The sequence below is a fragment of the Mustela nigripes genome, chromosome 1 (assembly GCF_022355385.1).
Source record: "Mustela nigripes isolate SB6536 chromosome 1, MUSNIG.SB6536, whole genome shotgun sequence".
Lineage (NCBI taxonomy): Eukaryota > Metazoa > Chordata > Mammalia > Carnivora > Mustelidae > Mustela > Mustela nigripes.
The window spans coordinates 206,030,769-206,052,403 of record NC_081557.1 but is presented as its reverse complement, the minus strand read 5'-3'; the positions used below and the strand labels follow the sequence as shown (position 1 = coordinate 206,052,403).

At 56.7% G+C, this 21,635-nt stretch overlaps 1 protein-coding gene across 2 annotated transcripts in view; it reads left to right on the top strand.

The window, feature by feature from the left end:
* The first annotated feature begins 197 nt into the window (after window positions 1-197).
* SORCS2 (sortilin related VPS10 domain containing receptor 2) overlaps window positions 198-21,635 on the top strand; it is a 420,811-nt gene continuing 399,373 nt past the window's right edge. For both annotated transcript variants that reach the window (XM_059380324.1, XM_059380313.1), the window contains exon 1: window positions 198-824. In XM_059380324.1, coding sequence (XP_059236307.1) covers window positions 345-824 — 480 coding nt within the window. In that variant the 5' untranslated portion in view covers window positions 198-344. The remainder of the gene's footprint in view (window positions 825-21,635) is intronic.

The window sequence follows — 21,635 nt, the reverse complement described above, 5'->3', positions numbered from 1 at the left end:
GGGAGGGAGGAAGGGATGAGGGCAGAGAGGAGGGCAGGAGCAGGGGAGGAAGGGGGAAGGGAGGAAAGGAGGAGAGGGGTCTGGGGCTTGGCGCTCCCTGGGACCTGGGTTCAGGCCCTGAGCCGGTGGGCGCTCGCTCGGCGGGCGCGGGGCCGGCCGGCAGGTGGCGGTGCGCCCTCGGCTGCGCGGGCGGCGGCGGAGCGGCGAGTCCCCTCCTCCCGCCCGCTCCCTCCCCTCGCCGGCTCCTTTCTCTGCGCTCTCGCTCGCGCTTCCCAGCTCCCTTCCGCTCGCCCGGCCGCGGTCTCCGTCGCCCGCGCCCGCCCCGCCGCCGCCCCTCGGCGACCATGGCGCCCCGGGGCCCCCCGCGCTCCCCGAAGGGCCCTGGCCCCGCAGCTCGAGCCCCGAGCCCGGGGGCGCCGCCGCCGCCGCCGCGCTCGCCGCGCTCGCGGCCGCTCCTGCTGCTGCTGCTGCTGCTGCTGGCCGCCTGCGAGGCGGCGGGGCGCTCCCCCGAGCCCGGGCGCCTGGGTCCCCGCGCGCTGCTGACCCGGGTACCGGCGAGCCCGCCCGCGGGGCGCGCGCTGCCTGGCGGCGACGAGGACCGGCAGGCGCGCGGCGCGGAGCCCGGCGCCCCGGGGCTCGGTCCCGCTCCAGGTCCCAGCGAGGACGGCGCCCCCGCCGCGGGCCAGGGGCGCTGGGCGCGGGCGGCACCCGGGGCCGGAGCGGCTTCGCGGGCGCAGGTCTCGCTCATCAGCACGTCGTTCGTGCTCAAGGGGGACGCAACGCACAACCAGGCGATGGTGCACTGGACGGGCGAGAACAGCAGCGTAAGTGACCTCCGCGCGCCCCCCGCGGCCCCTGCCCCGGACCCCTCGAGCCCCCACTTCCGGACCGCCCCGCGGTCACCCTGGGCGTTCTCGGTGACTTGGGGACGCGAGTTACCTCGGCGGCGCCCCTACCGGACTCTGGCCAAGGGTTTCTTGGGGGAGAGGTCCCCAGATATGTGAAGACCCTACCTCACAGGGTTCTGGGACCCTGAGCCACCTCGGAGGCGCCCCCAGTGGCCTCCCGATCCCAGGTTATGGGGTGGGGGTGTCTCCCGAGGCTTCGGAACCCTGGTCACCTAGGGTCCCTCCCGGTCCTTTAGGACCGCCCCAACTCGTTGTTGCGCCGGGACCGCTCTCAGACTCCACCCGGTCCGCTCAGCGTTGTGTTCTGGGTTTTTGACTGCGGGAACCTCTCCACCCAGGTCTGCCTGGGACCCCGCTAGTGGTCTATCCTGGAGCTTGCTCCACGAGCTCCAGGAATTCCGTGGTCCGCTCGGCGTGGGATTCTGGGACCCCCTGTCCGGATTCCCCTAGTGCGACCCGGGGCTGCACCAGGAAGCGCAGGGACTGCGTACCCACGGAGTTGGGCGCCACGCCGCGCTCGCAGCCGGCGGCCGCAAACTCCCCGCCCTCCCTCCACCTTTCCCTGTACTCTGGAAGTTGAGCTCCCCCACCCCTGGCCACATCTATTAGGGTCCTGGGTGCCTCCTTCCTCCAGCGCTGCGCTGTGGTTCCTATCCCTCTGGATACCGGTCCGTTCCTTTTTTTTTTTTTTTTTTTTTTTTTTTTTTTTTGTGGTTCTTGGAGGTTGGCCCTCATATTCTTCCCTGGGGAGCTGCCTCAGCCTCCTTTTTGCCCAGGGCAGATGACCAATGGTCAGGCATGGGTAGTCTCCCAGCAGCCCTGGTGGGTTATCCCCAGTTTGGAAAGAGAGCAGGGAGGTGGCAGCTGTTATGGGGGGGGGGGCTGTTGTGTGGGGAGTAGGGATGGGACTCTCCGCTTACTCCCTGCCATCGGTGTTGACTTAGGTCTCTCCAGAGGCTGACCCCCACCCCCGCGGTTCTTTTCTTGGGCAAAGTTCCGAGGAGGCAGCATTGGGCCAGCACCCCTGCATGCTTTGGGAGTGGAGGGATGGGCATCTTTGAGCTTCCTTACCCAGGAAAGGGGTGTAACATGGGCTCCAGGCGCTTTTACCTTTCTCTGGCCCTGCTGGTCTGATGCGGGTGGGGGCGGGGCGGATTCTGCCAGAGAAGGGAGGGGTGGGGGTTGACCATATTGGACCACCCTATGGCTTCTCCAGCCGAATCCTGGGGCAGCGCATCCAGGGTACAGCACTGGCTGCACCTGATTGGTCCAGAGCCCAGGGCCCTGCCGGTCCCCCACCGGGTCATTTCTGCCACCTGCAGTCAGACTAGAAGCCTTGGGTGGAGGGTGGGGGACTGTTAAGTTGATGTCCGGGAGGCCAGCAGGGGACGCTCAGGGAGCTAGGTGGAGTGGGGGTTGGGGGAATGGTGCCTGTCCGGAGGTAGCAGGCTTCCCCCTCCCTTGAAGAGCCCTAGGAGATGGTCCCTGAGAGCCAGGGGGGACCCCAGCTCTTGATCACTCCCCATCCTGGTGGACAACGCCCCCCAACCCCCGGCCTTTGTGCTGTAAGCTCTGACTTAGGGACCTAAAGGTAACTAGGAACCCAACATTTCCCGGAACACATGAGCATTTCAGGTCATCCCCTAGAGCCCCACTGTCTCAATTAAGCCCCCCACCCCACTGGCTGAAGGGATGAATCAGCTACTGACCCAATCCCTGGGTCATTTTCCCTTTTTGGGTCAGGCGGGGATGTGGGGGTGGCAAAAGGAAGAGGTAGGTGGTCAGGGGTGGGACGGGCACCTTTGGGACTCACTGGCTCCCAGCACCCACCCCAGCATGAGTACAGAGCCAGAGGGCTGTGCACCTTCCTTGGGAGGGAGTGAGGAGAGGTTGGGCCCGTGGGGCTGGAGTTCCTGGGTGGGGGTGGGGAGCATCAGAGGAGCCTTCCTGATTTTGCTCCCTGGGGACTCAGGCTCAGGTGTGTGACTGCTTTATAACTAGGTGGCTTGTATCCTGGCTGCTGGAGAAGGGGGCTTGGGGGGGGAGAGGATCTGGCTTCTCTTTGGTGGGGGAGGGGCAAGAGGTCCAGAACAGGAGAGGTGTGTTAAAGGCTGGATCTCTCCGCTGCCCCCCTCCCCGCTCCGCCGCAAAGGGGAGGGCAGGGATGGCATGTAAAAAGCCAGGCCCAGCCTGGCACTTAGCACACACTTAGGAGGCAGAAGCCAGAAGTACCTTATTCCCATCAGGGAGTGTTGTTGGAGCAGCAAAGAGAAGGCAAGCTGCATGGAAATGTTGACCCAGGCATTTGGCTCCAGCACCTTCTCACTTCTGCTTCCCTTCTCCCGCTCACCCATCCTCTGGAATGGGATGTTGAGGCCAACTGCATTCTCTCTGGAAAAGCAGGTCACCTTCTGGCCCAGGGATCAGGTGGTACATTAAGAATTTCATCTTGCCTGGGGAAGGCTCATATGGAAAGGGAAAGCCGAACCAAGTGCTTACATGAAAATGTGTTTCTAATTGTTACTTGTTCAGTGCACAGGTGGCATTGTTTTCTGGGCACGGGAAGAAGGTCTTAGAAATGTGCTTTGCTCCCTCTGTTCTCAGCGGGCAGCCACAGGGCCCGAGATATTAACCAAGGCATTCTGCACTTGGTTTTGCCTGCACTTGAAGGCATGATTTGCTACAACAGGGAAGAAACAAACTTGAGCCTGATTTGCAAGAGCAGAGCCTTTCACAAATTTTATTTCGCTCCCTGTGTCTGGGTAGGGAGACCCCGGAAACTATTCTTTGCAGATGTGGCCCCCAGCAGCAGAGGAAGTGTTCCCTTTACCGCAGCAGGTGTTTTCAAAAATTAAAAAAAAAAACACGTTTGCTGAGAGGGATAGACTTTCTGAGATAGTGTTTTCGAGCGTCTGCGAGGAGTCACGGGATTGCAGGAGACAAGCCCTTGTCGCTGAGCACTGGGAACCTGTGTGTCTTTTCCTTCCCACGGCCTGATTCTTCCCGCTCCCATGGAGATGGGGAAGCCGGCTTGCCTGGAAGTTCAAACACTGTCTTTCCATCGTAGAAACGAACGGTTAAGTGAGCTAAAAGAACGTTTCATCAGGACCACTGGGTGTTGCCTTTGAGGGATCCAGGAGGGGCTTTGCCCGGAGGCTCCAGGTTTCGCTTCTCTAGAGCTGCTGCTTCTATGTACTGTTTGGCTGTGGCAGGGTGTGGCACTTAAGCTAGCTTTGGTGCCTTCGCGGCACTTGAACTCGACCTGGTTGGTTCAGTGTTGTCCCGGCATCAGTAGATGAGCACCTCTCCCTGTCCCCCACCGCCCCCATCCTCACCCCCTCCCCCATTTTGCACATTTGCACCATGCTGTGCTCACAGGGCTTGGGATTTCCATGGGACATGGGAGCTGTGTATAGAGGTAATTCTGAGCTGGTGATCCACATTCTCTGCTCTGGGGTCTCTAGGATCTGGATATTTGTGTCTCTTTTAGACCCAGGGAGCCAAAGCTCCAGATAGAGGGTGTGAATTGGGTCATGACAACTTGCCAGATGTCACGTTCCGGGAGGGCAGGTCCATTAGTGTGCTCGGGCACACTCAGGCAGCCCAGACCGGGTAGCTTCAATGACATAAGCGTGTTTCCCCCCGGGCCTGGAGGCTGGGAGTCTGAGGTTGGTTCTCTCACGTGGTTGTCCTCTGTGTGTGTCTGTGTCTCGATCTCCTCTTCTTCTGAGGACCCCTGTCAGATTGGATCAGGACCACCTGACTGGCCTCATGTTCACTTAATTTGAACGTTTTTAAAGACCCTCCGAAATACAGTCCCAGTTAGAAGGGGTTGAATGAAGTTTGTGGAAGGGGCCCCAAATCAGCCCACAGCGGCGGGGAAGGGGTCTCTCTCACCCTTTTGTTCATGGAGTGTAATGTGGTAGATCTCAGGGTGGTCTGGCAGGAGAGAAGGGAGGGACACCAAAGGTAGGGTACGAGGGGCAAGTGCCATCTTCCCTGGTGGGGAAATCAGGGGAGGCTGCCTGGAGGAGGTGGTATCAGAGTGGGCCTAAGGAAAGATGAGGGGAGGTGTATGGGAGATGGAGAGGATCACTCAATGGGGAGGAACAGCATGGACAAGCTCTGAGACGTGGAAATTTAAAGGTGTGTACCTGTTGTGTAAAGACTGTGGATGCATTGTGCATAGAGATGGATCAGAGGGAAGAAGTTTGGGAAAAACAGGTTAAAGTCAGCTCCTCAGGGAACCTAATGTGAGGCTGGAGAGCCCATGTGGGCTGGATGAAGTGGTGGCTTTGTTTTGTTTTATTTGGTTTGAAGGTTAAAAGCTTTTATTTAGAAAGGCCAAAATGATTGTGGGCTAATTGGAACAGCTAGGTTGTGCAAAAATGACTTGAAAATCCCCTTTCGATGTCCCCATAGAGTTGATTCCGTTATATGTGCTTTATTCTTCCTGTGGACCTCTGACCTCAGGGGGATCAAGCAGAAATAGGGCTTAGGCTCCCTGCCATCATTGCTGGGCTCCAGGCAAGGCGCTGGACCCCTGAGCAAACCAGCAGGTTACTGGGGATGGTGCCCGGGGAGGCTGAAGCTGTGGAGTGATCCCAGTTCCTGCCACAGGGTCCCCTCCACACCATGGAGGGGGACCTCTCAGGTGACCATGTGCTTTTCTGTGTATCACAGGGAACTGGTGGGATTGGTCACGGAGACGGTGGTGGTGACGGACATGTGATCCTCAGCGCCTGCTGGCCTAGGGTTCCCCGGCCTCATCCTTCCTGGCTCGGAGATCTTGGGCAAACTGACTCAGCTGGGTCTTGCCATCTTGGAGCCTGGCTGGGAAGCCCCGCTTTGGGCCTGCTTGGCACCTGAAGGAGGTGGTCCTTGTGCTCCGACCTGGGCCTGGCCTACAGCGAGCTTGTAGGAAGCTATGTTGGGTCCCATCTGAGCACCCGGGGTGGGAGGGGGCTGTGTGGGTAGCAACGGGGGCTGGAGGGGAGGCTTCTGGACGGAGGCTCGGAGGCGAGGCTCCTGGGAGACTGAGACTTGGGCTGGACCCTGGAGGGGCGGGGGAGGCAAGGGGGTGTGAGAGAGCTTTCCAGGTGAGGATGGATGGGCTGTGGCAGCCCCTCGCTCTGCAGGCCTCTCTCTTTCCCAGGGCCCTGTGGGCTTCACGACACAGTAAAGGCCTTCTCCTCAAGCACTTGTAGGTTCTCGAATGAACAGGTCCAAATCCAGTGACAGAGCTGACTTGTGGCCTGTGTCTGATGCCGTGGTTTCTTAGAGGCGAGCTGGGTAGCTCCAGGGCGCAGGGTCTCACGTTCAAGCCCGCTGAATGCTACGTGCCTTATCTTGGAATTCCAGCCCACCGCTGTGCAGGCCTCCCGGCAGTCTGGGGTTGGGGACTGAACTGGAGGGAGACGTCTGGCCCATGGGAGGCTGAGCTGTGGCTGTGTGGCACATCAATGGTGACCAGTGGCCACCTGGGGCGAGGAGCAGACTGGGAGGCAGAGCATGAAGGCCCAAGGCGAGGCACGGGGGGCCTGCAAAGCCCCAAACACTAGGACAGGGAAAGGACATCCGTCAGTCAAGAAGCCGGGCTTGAAGGCAGAGAGACGGCCCCATTAATAAAGTTCCTGAACACGTTGCACAAATCTACTTTTACTTTAATAAAGTGGCTATTTAATCTGTAGTTGCATGAGAGTTCCTGAGAGTGTTTTAAAGAGGTCATAAATTAACTCCATCCTTCTGCCGGCCCCTTCGGAGTGGAGTGTGGCCCAGTGCAAGGGCCTTCTGGAGGGTTGCCTTTGTGTTTAATTCTGATTTTATTATTATCTGTCAGTGGCAGGCTCAGGCCCCGGAGCAGGGGTACGGGGTTGGAGTGGTTGGAAGATACTCCGGGAGGAGGCCAATCCCCTGTGCCTTTCTCAGTTGAGAGAGACCCTGAGGGGGAACTTGGCCTTGCTTTGTGTTTGAGGTATCTATCCTTTTGCCTCCAAAGACAGAGTTATTTATAGAATCTTACAAATGACCTGTTTCATCCTCACCCCTCCTAAAGCCCAGTGTATGTGAGTGCTTCGTGGAACAGGGGTGCCGACGAGCCGAGATGCCAGGCCACCACCGCTGTTCCCGGCCACTGTCCACAGGATTGGAAGCCCCAGAGGCAGGGAAACCCGGGACCCCCAGGCCTCCATCTGCAGCGTTTAGAGGCTCGAAGGCAAGCACCTGATCTGCTCATAGCCTGCTATTTTGCTGCAGCAATCCCGTGAAAGCCTCACACTGGCCGGAGCTGGGCTTCTGCACGTAGAGGAAATGCCTTATAAACATGAAACATGCCCAGGATGGGGGTTCCCCTAAGTATGATCTGCTCGCTCGAGCCCCAAGTCTTCCTAGAGCCATGACCCTCAGGGCCCCAGGTCAGTAGGTCCGCGGGTGGTGGACGGTGGGGGCCCTGTGCTCGCTGGTACCCGGCAGGTGCACATGCGCCCTGACCTGCTCCGGCTTCTGTGGGAAATTGAGGCTTGTTTTCAGCCTCCTGGGGAGCAGGTGGTGGGCACACACCCACCGAGGGCAGCAGCGACATCTTTTTAACTTGAGCCCTGTGGCTCGGGGACCCTTCACACAACGTGTCTCATGCTCATCCTCTTCATCCCGACTCTGTTCTGTTTGTCGTCTTCAAAAATTAATAGGGATCCTCGAACGTGTGGGCTCTCACAGGAGGACTGAAGGAAAAAGGAAACCTCGGATGCTCTTTGGAGATAGAAAAGTTCCTCTCCATTCTGCATTTCTGTAGCAGTCAGTGACTGTGTTTGCACAGAATGTTACAATCTTTTAATTAGTTTCTTCTTAGACCACCTTGAAGATCTTAAAATAACACCGTTCTCCTTCCTCGGTAATTTTTTTGCAAAAGCAGGTAATTTCTTTGCAGCGCGGAGCTCATCTTCACTTCAACAGGGCACACATCCCTTGCACGGCGCCATTTCCTGATGCTCGGAGATGCTCGGAGATAAATTCGGTTCGAATCAAAGTATAAAAACAATTGCTTGTCATTTACATAGGGCTCCTGATGAGTAATAATGAAGTTAATAATCCCGGGCTCCACTGATGGGCTCATTGCTATGCCGGGTGCCTCACCTGTCTTCCCTCCGCTAGCCCTGCAAAGTTGACATGATTATCATACCCACTTTCCAGACAAGAGAAGTCAAGTTCACGGCCACACAGGGATGAGGGGGGCTTGCCTGAAGCCACATAGCTAGTAAGGGTCCAAGTTGACTTCTAATTCTTTTCCTCTTAAGCTTGAGTGGTTTTTTGTTTTGTTTTGTTTTTAGTTTTAGTGCAAGAGATATATTTTCTTTTTTCTTAATTATTATTTTGTAATTCTAAATGGAAGTATCATAAAAGTTTTCATCATTACAGGGGTAGGTGTCTGGTTCAGGGACTTTAAGCCACCAGTGCCCTCCGCCTCCAGAGCTCACTCGTTTTTCTCAAATGGAAACTGTGTCCCCATGAAACACTAGCCCCCCGTGTTCCCTGCCCCCAGCCCCTGGTGCCCTCCCTCTGTTCTGCTTTCTGTCTCTATGAACTTGATTCCTCTGGCAGACCTACCTAAGTGGAAACATACATACATACGTTGTCTTTTTGTGACTGACTTATTTCAGGAGCATAATATCCTCCAGGTTCATCTAGGCGGTAGCAGGTGTCAGAATGTCTATCCTTTCTTAAGGCTGAATAATATAGTCTGTTGTCTGGGTGGACCACATCTTCATCCGTCCGTCTGTCTGTCCATCCAGGGAGCACTGGGGGATGTTCCTACCTTCTAGCTGTTGTGAATCACGCTGCGGTGATCCTGAGCATACAGATAGGTGATCGAGTCCTCGAGTCCACTTCTTGTGGGTACGTACCCAGAAATGGGCCTGCTGAGTCATGTGGGAATCCCGGGTTGGTTTTGTGGTCAAGCCCGAGGTCTTAACTGGAGCAGAAATTGCTCTTGTGTCTGCCTTGAGTTTTGCCGGCGTGCCCATTAGTTGCATGACTGCAATCCCCCAAGAAGCCCACCGCCTGCGTTTCTGGAAGAGAACTGTTGACTGTGTTAGAGGCGGTCCTGCGTCTAGAGAGGGCCTGGCGGCGAGACTGTGCGTGGGAGTGGCTTTTGTTTCTGCGTTCTTCCAATAATCCTGGATTCTGCCAGCACGACCCAAGGGAGGGGCTGTTGCTCAGAGCCCGGGAAAACCAGCTCTGTCTGTGTTGCAAAGTCAGAAGGAGGCTGGCTGGTCCGCTGCCTGGCCAAGGAGGGGGAGGAGGAAGCTGGCCCGGGCGAAGCGGTCCTGAAGGCTGGTGGTGTGCATTTCAAGTTCAAGCTTGTTCCACTTCCTCCCTGCATTTAGGAGCTTTTCCCTATTGACTGCCTCATTGGCCTGTGAAATAATTCAATTTTCCCTCCGTAAAAATAAAGCACTCAATAAAAAATCTCATGTTTTTCTCAATTTATTCCTATCAATCCTGCTTAACCCCATCCAAGTTCATTTTCTGATTTATCCTTGGACCATGGGATGGGGCTTCTGGGGCTTGATAACTGCAGCAGCTCTGCCTCTGTGCTTTGAGGGGGCTGCTGTGTGCCTCACTCACTGTCAGGCACCATGGGCTGCCCCCTGACGCCCACTGAGGGGCTTCCTGGCTCCGGCGACCTGGTTCGGGGGGTTCTTAGCACTTTCTATGCCATGGACGGCCCTACTCTGAGTCTGGAGGAGCCCATGGAACTTTGTCAGGATGTTGTTTTAATAATGAGCATAAAAGAAAATCTACAGCATTCAAAGGAAATCAGTTCTGTGGCAATGTAGTTAGTGAAATACTGAATTGAATTTCTTTACCAACATAGTAAAAGAGCCAGCAGAAGGCAGAGGCTCGTATGTGTGTAGGAGTAACAGTGATGCGAGGCCATGGCCCATGGAAAGAGAGGGGAGAGAGAGACCCTGTGGGAATGATTCCTCTTCCCTGCTCCCTGTGTACTGTGTCCCCCAGGCTCCAGCCTCTGGGCTCTTGTCTGCTTGTTCTCTGCTCTCCCCCAGTGCCTGGCACCTAGTAGATGCTCAGTAAGCCTTTGAGTAGAAGAGGAGTGACTGTCAGTCCTATAGGGTGCCAGAGCTGAGGCCCCCTGTTCAGATGCCTACTCTTTGAAGCATTAACTACTCCTCACCCCTGAGCAGACAGGTCATGTTGGCTTCACAGAGACCTGGAGAGGTCTCTTTCCTGTCCGAGACGAGGCCGAGAGGAAAGCTGTCCAGAAGCTTCTGACTCATGGTAGTGGCTGTGTGGTCAGGCCCTGGTGCCGCCAGGTCTCCTGCCTTTGCCCTTTGGTCAGGAGCCAGGGCACTCTGGTGAGAAGGCACCTGCTCTGGAATTAGGGGCTTTAAATAGCATCCCCCGTTCCAGTCTCATTTCATGGATGTAAGACAAAATGTCTGGGAGATGGCTACACTCAGCTTTTGGACCAAGACTGGGTGGGCTAGGGTGCTGTCTCCAGCAAAGCTGGCCCAGGACATGGCTCTGGGGCGGTGGGAGCACCAGCTTTGGAGCGGCAGGAGCACTGACTCTGGAGCAGTGGGAGTACCAGCTCCTGGTGGCCTGAGTATCCTTCTCTGATACCTGCGGCCCGTCCATCTGACTGCCAGCAGCCCCGCACTGAACAGTCCCTTGGGCCGGCTCCCTGGAGGAGTGGCCTTGTTCCATGTCACTCTCCTATGTTGTGTGTCCCCTTCAAGGTGTCGTCTTTAGAGGCTGGGGTGCTGGCAGCAGCCCCTTACTGTGCCCCCTTTTCCCCACTGACATGCTGCACACAGAGCCCAGGGGAGCACACACCAGCTGGTGTCCTGTGTCCTGGTCCCCATAGTGACTGCTGGGACCTGCGCCTGCCCTAGGGCACAGGAGGAGATTGCTGGTGTGTGCAGAAGCTGGGGTCAGAGGGCAAAGCTGGAACCCACTGAGCAGATGGCGGGGGTGCCCGTCCGAGCCAGGGGGTCCGATGTGGGTATGTTTCCCGGAACAGTTGGCCCAGCGGTATTCATGAAACATGGGGGCTCCAAGAATCTGCTTGTACAGAGAATTTCTCGTTGATGGCTGGCTTTTCACAAGTTGCTTGACGTGAATGATTGCCTGGAATGCTCTCTTCTTAAGAGCAAGTCAGTTTCTTTACATTCTGTCCCAGGCGAGCAGAGGCCCCGGGCCGGCACAGGGAAATCCAAAACCTGCGGCCCTCGGGGGTGGAGGGAGCGTTGGGGCCGCCTTCCCTAAGATCCCTCTGCTTCCTGTCTGCACCCCCCTCCACCAGGCCAGCCCTGGACAGTCAGCAGCGCCCTCTCTGACACAGAAAAAGCAAGAAGGACGAGCCCTGGACTCCGAGGTGGCCTTGTCCCCATCTGTCCGCCCAGCCCGTGGCCGCCTCACTCCTCGGGGGTGGGGGGGAGAGGGGGGCCATCCATGTGTCATGTTGGGGAAGGAAGAAGATCGCCCTCATTTCTCCAGGGAGTAGGGAGTCCTGCCTTCCGGAGGCTTCCAAATGGCCTCTCAGTGCATGCTGTCCACTTAGAAGTTCAGGGAATGGTCATCTGGGCAGGGCCTTGGCAGCACAGGGGTGGAGGCAGGGCCCATCTTCTGCCCTCCGCTCCTCCTCCCTCTCCTGGGGACACATTTCCTGGGCCCCCTCCCTGCGGGCCGGGCTTCGTTCTCGGCAGGTCAGCAACGGACGCCCTTCTGAGCCGGCCATCAGAGACTGCCCGCTGGTCTCTGGGCTCAGCTGCCTCCACAGCCCCAGAGCCAGGGCAGCAGCCCCACCTGTTCGTGCCTATGGCTCACAAGACCTCATGTGTTAGTCCCTGAGTTGCCCGTGGCCCCAGAGCAGCTCTCGAGATGGCCGCTTTAAGGACGAGAGACTGCAACTCTGTCTGGGGCCAGCAAGACCATGGGGCTGGGCTTGACCTCTGCTGTGTCTCCTTCAGGGTCCCCAGAATTTTTGTGGGGATGAATCCTCCTGTCACTGGGCTCACTGGTGGCCTCTCTATAGTCCCGTAGAGGAGCTTGCGACCATGCCCAGGTCTGGGGTCTTGGGAGCACTGAGAGGGCTCTGAGAGGCTGACAGGCCGTGTGAGCCTACCTGTCCTGGCTGGGAATGGGCAGCGTGGAGGGTGGCCCCATCTGCCTCCACATCTTTCCCCCAACACAGCACGACCCTCACATGCTCCATAGGCTCCCGCATGCCCACCAGCTCCTACCTGTCCCTGACCACACTCAGGCCCTCTTCACACCCACGGCCCTCCACGGGGCTGTCCCCTCTGCTCTGCTGCCTCCTGGCTACGAGTGGCCCTGGCCAGCTGCTAACCTCACGCGGTTTTGTCTTTCTCATCCTTAAGGACAGTAAGTGACCTTGTGAACCGAAGGCCTATGTAAAGGGCTGGCCTGGGTGCTGGGCCACTGGCTTCTACCCAGGGTGCCCCTCCTCATCCCTGCTGCTCAGACTGGCCCTCCTCACCCCTGCCACACTGCCCCATCCTTCAGGAATGTGGTCCCTCACCCTGGGCCTCACTGCCCTCCTTCTCCGAGGCTTCCTGCATACTTCTGGGGTTGGCTGGCCCCTCCTGGGTGGGAGGAGGGGGTTCTCTGGGGTGCAGTGGTGTCGGGCCAGAGGCCCCCCCCACCCCTGCCGGAAGGGAGCCTGCCAGAGAGTGAGAGTGGGGTCAGCAGTGAGGCCATCTGGAGGTGCTTAAGCCCCAGGCTCAGCGGCCCCCACGAGTGGTGGCTGAGCCCCACCCCTGGCTGGTGCGTGGGCGCCAACCCACGAGTTTGGGGCCATTTCCAGTCTGGGGTTTGCTGGAATCCGAAGCTCCCCCCGAGGCTGACTTCGGCAGGTCTTGTTCTCAGTGTGATGGGAGGAAGGCAGAATGCCAGGGTGATCCCCCTGCTTGTCAACGACCCGCAGTTTTATTGACACCCACGGGGCTTGGCTTGGCCTGAATTCGCACTTCCCTCACGGGGCCTTGGAGAGAGCGGGTTTGAATGGTTGATTTGCTCATCCGACCACGAGCATGGAGAGTTCCGGGCCCCACCTGCTGCTGGGTGGAAGGACCGACATGGCCAAATGAGGCGCCATCCCTGCCCTGCGAGGGGACGGACGACGAACTGGGGACACAGGGCAGGAGTGGGTGGGCAGCTGCCATGAAGGAGCACACAGGTGTGTGTGGGGTCTCTAACTGGAGTGGGGGAAGCAAGGGCCTGTGTGAGTCAGTGGTCAGGGAGGGTGTCCTGATGGAGGGGGTGGCATTTCCCTGAAGTCCGTCGGGGTTGCAGCAATGCTGTGTGGGGCTCTGTCCTGCTCTGGACCTGGAAGGAGTGTGGGGGATGGTGGCTGGGCAGCTGGTACTACCTGTCCTCTCCCAGGCAAGCCCCCCCAACCCCCATGATGGGGGTACACGATGCCCACCTCTTCATAATATCTTGGGCCCAAGTTGATACAATTCATGTAAATACTGGTCACCAAGCCCAGTGCCCAGGAATGGGGCCCCGGGGACCTGCCTCCTGCTGACCGCATCGGTCCTTCCTGGACCTACCATGAGAAAGGTGTTTGGGAGATGTGGAGTGTGGGGGGGCGGTCCGCTAGCTCACGGGACAGGTGCCCACAGAACTATTCCAGGAGTTCCTGCTGCTCGGTGGACACCGGGAAGGTTTATGGCAGGGCTGAGTCCGGGCTGCAGACTCACCTGTGTGAGAAATTTCTTGTGTCTGTAGTTCTTCCTTTAGTCAGTACATTCCGGGTCCCTGTCCTCCTGCCAGGGGGCAAAACCGGCCCCTGAGCCTCCCCACCTGGAGAAATTGTGGAACATTTCCCAGAGATGGTGCTTGGGAAAGGAAGAGGAGGGAGGGAGGACATCTAGGTGGTGGGAATAGCAGGGCACAGACTCACGGAAGAGCCTAGAAGGGAGGGTCCTCGGGCAGAGCCAGGAGTGGCTGCCGGGCCTGCTACTTTCCTACTTTTTGTTCTGGCGCCTTCTTTCTTTCTTTTTTTTTTTTTTTTTAGATTATATTTATTTATTTGACAGAGATCACAGGTAGGCAGAGAGGCAGGCAGGGGGGGGTGGGGACAGAGAGCCCAATGCCCCTTGATCCCAGGACCCTGAGATCATGACCGGAGCCGAAGGCAGAGGCTTTAACCTGCTGAGCCACCCGGGCGCCCCTGTTCTGGCACCTTCTTAAAGGTGTGTGTCTGTGGGCATCCTCTTGAAATTCTGCCGAGTGCCTACATGTCCCACCCGCTGGGCAATGGAGGAGGAAGCAGTGGCGGAGGGGCAGGGGCGTGGGTGAATGCCTGAGCCGATGTTGGCTAATCCTTAATCCCTTTTATTCCCGTTCCACCTGGAAGAAAGCAGAATGGCATTTTTTTCTGAGCAGTGCAAGGAGATAATGATGGGTGTCTGTTTCTGCATAATTCTGTCAAGAATGTTCCCAGGCTTCTGCGTGGGGAAGTCCTCTTCCATGGCCTGAGTCTCCAGGGCTCCCCTGCCTGGAAGGCCTGTCTCCCTGTACCTCCACTTGGAGGCAGAGGGCAAAGAATGGGGCAGAGTGCAGGGGATGCTGGGGGGTGACAACTTTCGGGTCTCTGCCTCCTTTCCCTTGGCCCTCCCGGCTTCTCTTCCTACCCCAACTGGGCTGCGCCGTCAGCACCATGGGGTTTCACCTGTGTTCCAGCCGACTGGTTAGACCTTCCTGCCCAGGCTGAAGGGGAGGTGAGTTTGGGGGCCTGTTCCTCTGTCCACGCTTAACTGTAGCTCCTACAGTGCTGTGCGAGGAAGGGAGTACGTTAAGCAGGTTTTTTTTTTTTTAATTTTATTTTTTTAAAGATTTTATTTATTAATTTGACAGAGAGAAATTACAAGTAGATGGAGAGGCAGGCAGAGAGAGAGAGAGGGAAGCAGGCTCCCTGCTGAGCAGAGAGCCCAACGCGGAACTTGATCCCAGGACCCTGTGATCATGACCTGAGCTGAAGGCAGCGGCTTAACCCACTGAGCCACCCAGGCGCCCTAAGCAGGGTTTTTTTTTTTTTTTTTTTTAAAAAAGATTTCACCTATTTATTTGACAGAGAGAGAACACAAGTAGGCAGAGAGGCAGGCAGAGAGAGAGAGGAGGAAGCAGGCTCCCCGCCGAGCAGAGAGCCCTATGCAGGACTTGATCCCAGGACCCTGAGATCATGACCTGAGCTGAATGCAGCGGCTTAACTCACTGAGCCACCCAGGCGCCGTAAGCAGGGTTTTTGATGACAAGTCATAGAAACCTGAAACCAAGGCGCTTAAGTGAAAAGTAGAATCATAGGTCACAAATATAGGAAGCCCAGGGTAGTGACTTCAGGCGTGGCTGGCTCCAGGGGCCCTGGGGTTGGCCCCAGGCCCTCCGTCTCTGTCTCTGTATCTGGGCTCTGCTTCCCTGTGTGTTCGCCTCCTTCCGGTGGCCCACTCGGGTCGGGGGTCTGTGAGAAGCTGAGGCTAGGCCCCAGCGGGATTCTAGAGCTCTCACGCCTGACCTGCACCCATCATCCCTGCTGGGTGGTGCTGCTGGGTGGGCTGACATGCTCTGAGCGCCAAGCCCAGACCCCGTGCCCAACCCTCGAGCTGCGTACACTGAGGCTAAGCGGGAGCGTTTCTGGGGAGCACCCTACAGGGAGCACATGGGGAGTTGGAAGGGGGCTGGGCTGTACCCTTGGTCTCCACTGGCTTTGTGGGCAGAAGGTCATACTCCCACCTTGGGAGGGCATCTGGCACCATCGCATGGTGTCCCTTCCCCTCTCCCAAAGCCCCCACCTCCCAGAGTGTCATCTCTATTTCCGTTTTCATGGATGAGGCCAAGATGGCCTCCATCACCTTGCTTTTGGTGGTTTACTGTCTGTTGAAGCCCCAAACCAGGTCGTCCAGGTCACTTGCTTCTGCTTAGGGCTGTGTCAGCCTCCACAGAGCTTGTGAGTGAAATAGGACCTCCCTGCACCTGACCTTGGGATGGCTGGGCTGCTTCTTGGCCACTGTGCCCTGTGGGTTCCCTAGGGTGAGGCTGGTGGGCAGAGCTTTGCAGCCACAGGTGGCAGGGTGAGGGGCAGGTGGGGTGGCCCTCAAGCCCCGAGCACAGGCCCCAGGAGGGCTGCAGCAGGGCGGGAGGTGGCCCCATCGGGTGGAGACAGGGGCTGAAGGCAGCCCGGGGAGGGGTCCCCTAACAGCGTGGGTGTCCCGGCCCCGAGACCATCCTGTCCCCGAGCCGTGACGTTCCCTCGGGGAGTGGATGCCCTCTGTGAGGGACTTGGCTGCAAGCCTTTGTTGGTGTCTGACGGGAGCCGCGGGAGAAGGTGAGTCACAGATGTCTCCTCAGCTCTTCCGAGAAGGAAGCCAGCCCTGCGTGCGGCGCCTCTGCCAAGAGGACAGCTGTCGGCTGGGGAAGCTGTCATGTGGATTCACTCACCCGCCCATTTGTTCATTCACTCACTCACTCACATGGGCACCTACTATGTGCAGGATGGCTGCTGGGAAGAGATCCAGGACAGACTCACAGGGTCTCAGCATTTCCAGGGGCTTGGGATCCCTCCAGTGACGGGAGGCTCACCCCTTGCTGAGTCAGCACATTCCAGGATGTCTGGTCTCTGCTGAGAGTGGCTGAGGTCAGCAGTGCGCTGGGGTTGCAGTGAGAAGATGCCACCCCAGGCGGGGCGGGTCATCTGATGGATGTGGGGATGCCTGTCTTTGCTGGTTGGGTTTCTGGGCTGTGAGTCTGTTCGACTCAGAGAGTGGGGGCAGGGCCAGGTTGTGTGTGTGCGGGGGAGGGGGGCAGCTTTGCCTCCCTTTGATGGCAAACGCTGGAAGGCGGGTGTGGGGGGCAATCTTCGTGAATGTGGAGCAGCACCACACAGCGGAGGCTGCCCAGCCCTGGACAGGTCCACCTGGTGGCCAGCGGTGGGTGGGAGGCAGGGGGCCAGCATCTACAGCTGGGCCCTCCGCTCGAGGCCATGTCTCTCTGTGTAGGCTCTTGGGGCTATTGGAACAAACTCCCACACCCTTGGTGGCTGAGAACACAGATGTATTCTCTTGGGGTTCTGGGGTTCGGAAGGCCAAGGTCAACGTCACTGGGCTACTATGGTCAAGGAGTCAGCAGGGCAGATTCTTTCTGGAGGCTCCAGATCCCTTGTGTTTGTCATTTTCAGGAGGTGCCCGCATTTCTTGGCTGGTGGCCCCTTCCTCGCCCTCCCCAGCCTCTGCTCTGTGGTCACACCTCTATGACTCTGACTGTCCTTGGCCCAAGGCTGCCTTTCTTCCCCGTGCGGAGCTCTGCTTTCCATTGCATGGCCTTCTGAGTCACGTCTCCCTCTGCCTTCTTCTTGTAAGGACCCGTGATCCCACAGGGCCCATCCTGAACATCCAGGGTAACCTCCCATCTCCAGATTCTCAAAACCACCTGCCAAGTCCTGTGCAAGGTCCCTTCCGGGTTCAAGGGCACCTTTGGGGCTGGTATCAGCTGCCACTGCCTTCCTCTCCCACCGGCGTCCCCGGCCCTTACAAGGTGCTCTGACCAACTGTTCTTGGGTCCCCCTTCCCCATCTGTCTCTGGGTTTTGCAAATGGGCCATCTTTACCTAGCTTGGCCTCCTAACCATGGGCCTCCCCTGCTTTGGCCCCACCATGGCCGGCACTGGAGAACATGATAGTCTGCCTTCCATCACCTTCCCAGGACACTGTGCTCTGCCTCAGGACCTCAAGGACCCCGCAGCCTTGCTCAGGCCGTGGCCCTCCGATAGAGTGGGTCTCAGTGACCCTTTGTGGGATGGATGGTGAACAGAAGCGTCCACACTCGAGTTGCAGATAAATGAGAGGAAAGCTATTTTTAAAGCACATTTAAGCAGTTTGCCTGACGCTGGGCCTCTTCACCCATCCTTCTGTCTGTAGAACTATGTGGGTATCCCACGAGGCTGAGTCTGCATGCTTTTCCTGAAGACAAAGGTTTTAAATCAATATGGAGGCAAAATTTGGCCAACTTTAAATGACAGCAAATCAGCAAACACTTCTCGAGCAGGTGCAAATGGAAGGCGGCTCCCCAGGGTGGTGTGGACGGCTGCGGTCTGCGTGCCTATGCCAGCGTTGTCTGTGGCCCTTGGCTTCTGCTGGCAAGTGACTTCTTCTTTAATTGTGCGTGGGTGTCTGTGACAACAGCGCATAAATGAACGAGAAGGAAAAATACCCAGCAGTTAAGTCGGGCTCAGGGAAAGAAGCCATGAGGAAGGTTCTTTGGGTGGGTCGTTCCTGCCTACGGGAGCCAGAGGACCTAGGCAGGGCTCACGGGAGGGGGGCTGGGTGGGTTTTCAATGTTTTTCAGATGCTGATGGTTGAGGGGTTTGTGGAGGGGACTGCTAAGCTGGGGTCAGGGTGAACAGGATCTCCTGTTAGCTAAGGGATGGCCAGCAGACCAGGGCATCTCTCCAGGGCCTGACTTCCCCATACACACGTGCGTGCGTGAGTGGCGGGTTTGGGCCCAGCCCCTGGACCAGCCAGGAGTCAGCAGGACCCCTCCAGAAGCAGATGGTCATCTTTGGAGGTTTGTGAGCCGATGGGCTTGGCTGAAGCAGAAAGTCAGATGAAACGCAAAGGAAATCCGTGCAAGGAGATCCCGTGCTCCTAATGGCACTTGGCCTGCTTGCCTCCCTCTCTGCCCGTCCTCACTTCCTCGCCGCGCTCCGTAAATGGATTCTAATAGCTTTCTTCTCTTCCATCCCTCAAAGAATGGCCTCAGTAGCCAGAAAGGAAATTAGTTTCAGGTGGAGGCCAAGCTGTTAATTACCTAGAAATCACAGGAGGATTTTTAGCCTGAAAAAGTTCTTTTTTTTTTGTCTCCTTGGGTTCAATTTTTCATGGATATTAATTATAGATATTGGCTTTAGCCCGCTGAAATAATTCCTCTCTCAAGAGATCGGAAGACTTTTCAAATGCTGTCCCCTTGTTCAACACAATGCATATTCTTTTCTCTGTGTCTGCTGAGGGCCTGGGGTGGAAATAGGAGATCGGGGCATCGAAAAAGGATTGGATGCCTTTTCTGTGTTTAACTGAAGGCTGATGCTGTCCCCTGTGTGTGTTTCCAAATCCCTGAAGCCAGAGAGGACTCAGAGAGAAAGGTCGAGAAGGGAGGCCTTTAATGTCGTGAATATTAATCCTGATAGAAATGTCACGACTCTGCTCTGATACGGATGTGTCTGCCCCCCACCCCGTTTGTATCCGTGAAACATCACCCCAGGGCCTCCTGGTGCTCAGGGGAGGGGAGGCATGTCCCAGGCAGGTTGAGACTCTGGTTTCCCTTCCAGTTGATTTTCTGGAAATATCTACTCAGCATCTTCGTTCCAGCCATTGAGACTTTGAACAAGCTGGCCGCACACCGTTATAGAGCAAAGATGTGTTCTCCAAAAAGCCCTTATCAAGCCCAGCCTTCCCAGGAAGAGACCAGAGGGATCATTTCCAGCAAAGGGGCAGGCTGCAGTCCTCACGGGGAGAGGGGCTGGTGGAAGCCACCCCCGCCCCCCGCCCAATCTGGAGCGTGTTTCTGTGCCCAGAGAGTGGCCTCCCGAGTGCCTGCACGCCCCCCTGTTTTCCGGCTCCTTCTCAAGTTCACGTTTGGATGCAGTGCAGTGGGAAGTGATTTCGGGGGTGGGTTGGCGTGAAATTTCCGACAAACGGTTTTAGCACACTGCACATTTAATTTCTTTTATTTTTCCAAGTTGCTCTAGAAAGTAAATGATTAATTAAGCGGCACCCACACAGTTTTTTTTTTTTTTTTAAGGAATGATTTTTCAAAACAGAGTAATGCCCCAGTGATTTGTCAGAGAGAGAGAGAGAAGGCTCTAATAAGCAGAATGTTGTTCAATAAATCATAATTACTTATGTGGACAAGTGCGTCAGCTCGAGGGGGTGTGCCCTGTTACACGTCTGATCATGCTGACTTTCTCTTTCATGCTACAGAACTGGCAGCAGGCCTGTGGTCGACCAGATGTCCCCAGGCCTTCTTGGGCAGAACGTGAAGCACCTTTTTTGTTTTTCCCTTGAGTCCCTGAACTGAGGTCCTTGAAGAGTTACTCCAAAACTTCGGTGTGTCTCCAACTCTCCAGGGGGAGCTTGGTATGAAGACCGAGGCTGGAACTCCCCTTAGATGTCCTGGGCCGGAGTTAGCAGGGTGGGCCTGGCATCCACATCTTGAATGAGCTCTCTGGAAGTGGGATCCACACCTCCATGGCAGAGGCGTCTCCCAGGCATGGTGACCTCCCCTGTGTACACCCAGGGCCCTCCATCTCAGGGTGTGCAGGAGTGCCAATTGCATTCAGGACAGGTGAGACTCCCCTGATTCTCTGAGCATGTGTGTGGACTCTGAGATCGTGAAGCAGTGTCAACAGGGCTGGTCAGAGGCAAAACTCCCTGGGCCTCTGCTCTGTACCAGGCTCATGTGTGCATGTGGGGTGCAGAGAGAGACACACAAGCTCTGGCTTCCAGAAGATCCCCAGTCCAGCAAGCAGATGGATAGGTAAGTGCCAAGCAAGGCCGGTGGAGCAGAACAGCAGGATCAGGGTTGGCTTTCTGGAAGAGGAGGCATTTCACTGAGACTTGGGGAATTGACCGAGTCACATTAAATTAAGTACAGATGTATTAAGTATCCTCTGGGGGTCCAGCCCTGTGCTAGGTGGTGGTGATTTGGTTAACAGCCATGCCACATAGATACTTGTCTTCGTGGAGATGATATTTTAGCAGAAGAGAGGGACACCGAACCTAAAAAAATATAGCTAAATAAAATCAGATGGTGCTCAGGGCTCGGGAGACCATCAGACAAGTGATGACATGCAGGTGATAGAGAAGGGGGCCGTGGGGGAGGTGAGAGATGCGAGTCTCCGGAGGTGCGGGGGAAGGAAGCATTGCAGGTCTGAGCAGGGATTGGGCTGTGCATGTGTGGCAGATGGAAGGAAGGACAGTGGCGTGTGACCCAGCCACCTCACTGCTGGGAGATGAGCACCCAGAGAACGGACCCTGCCCACGGATGTTTATAGCAGCGCTGTGCTTCATCTCTCCAAGGGAAACAACCCAAATGCCACCTAGTCAATGAATCGGTAAACAATGACATTTGTCTGCACAGCAGAGTTCCCACCATTGGGTCACAAGAAGGAAGGGAGTGTGGACACGCTCTATGATATGGGTGAGCTTTGAACCCAGGGTGCTCAGCGAGAGAAGCCAGACAGAAAAGACCACGTGTTCTGCCTCATGTAACCCATGCGCACGTTCGATCTTGCATGAAGGAAGAGGAAAAAAAAGAAACCAGAATTACCTAATAAGCCCATACCTCAGAGGGCAGTGTCCTCTGGGTCCTTTGAGCCATTCCCTCCCCACCCCCATTTCTTCTGTGCGAGCCAGAGAGCCCTGCTGGGAAGTGTAGAATTCTTCGTGCACCTAACGTCACCCCAGGACCCTTTTTCGACGTCAGCGGAAGTCCTCCGAGAGCCAGAGGTGACCCTGTCATCGTTCGGAGCCATTTTCCCGCTATCATCCCTGGAAGGATGCTCGTGGTTTATTAGAAGCGATGGTATTGATTCCGTGAACCAAACCAGCACCCTTGGTTGTCACCCTATCCACGTGTCTAACGCTTTTCTAGGACCAGTTTGCTGGAAGGGAGTCACCAGGTCCAAGGTCATGAA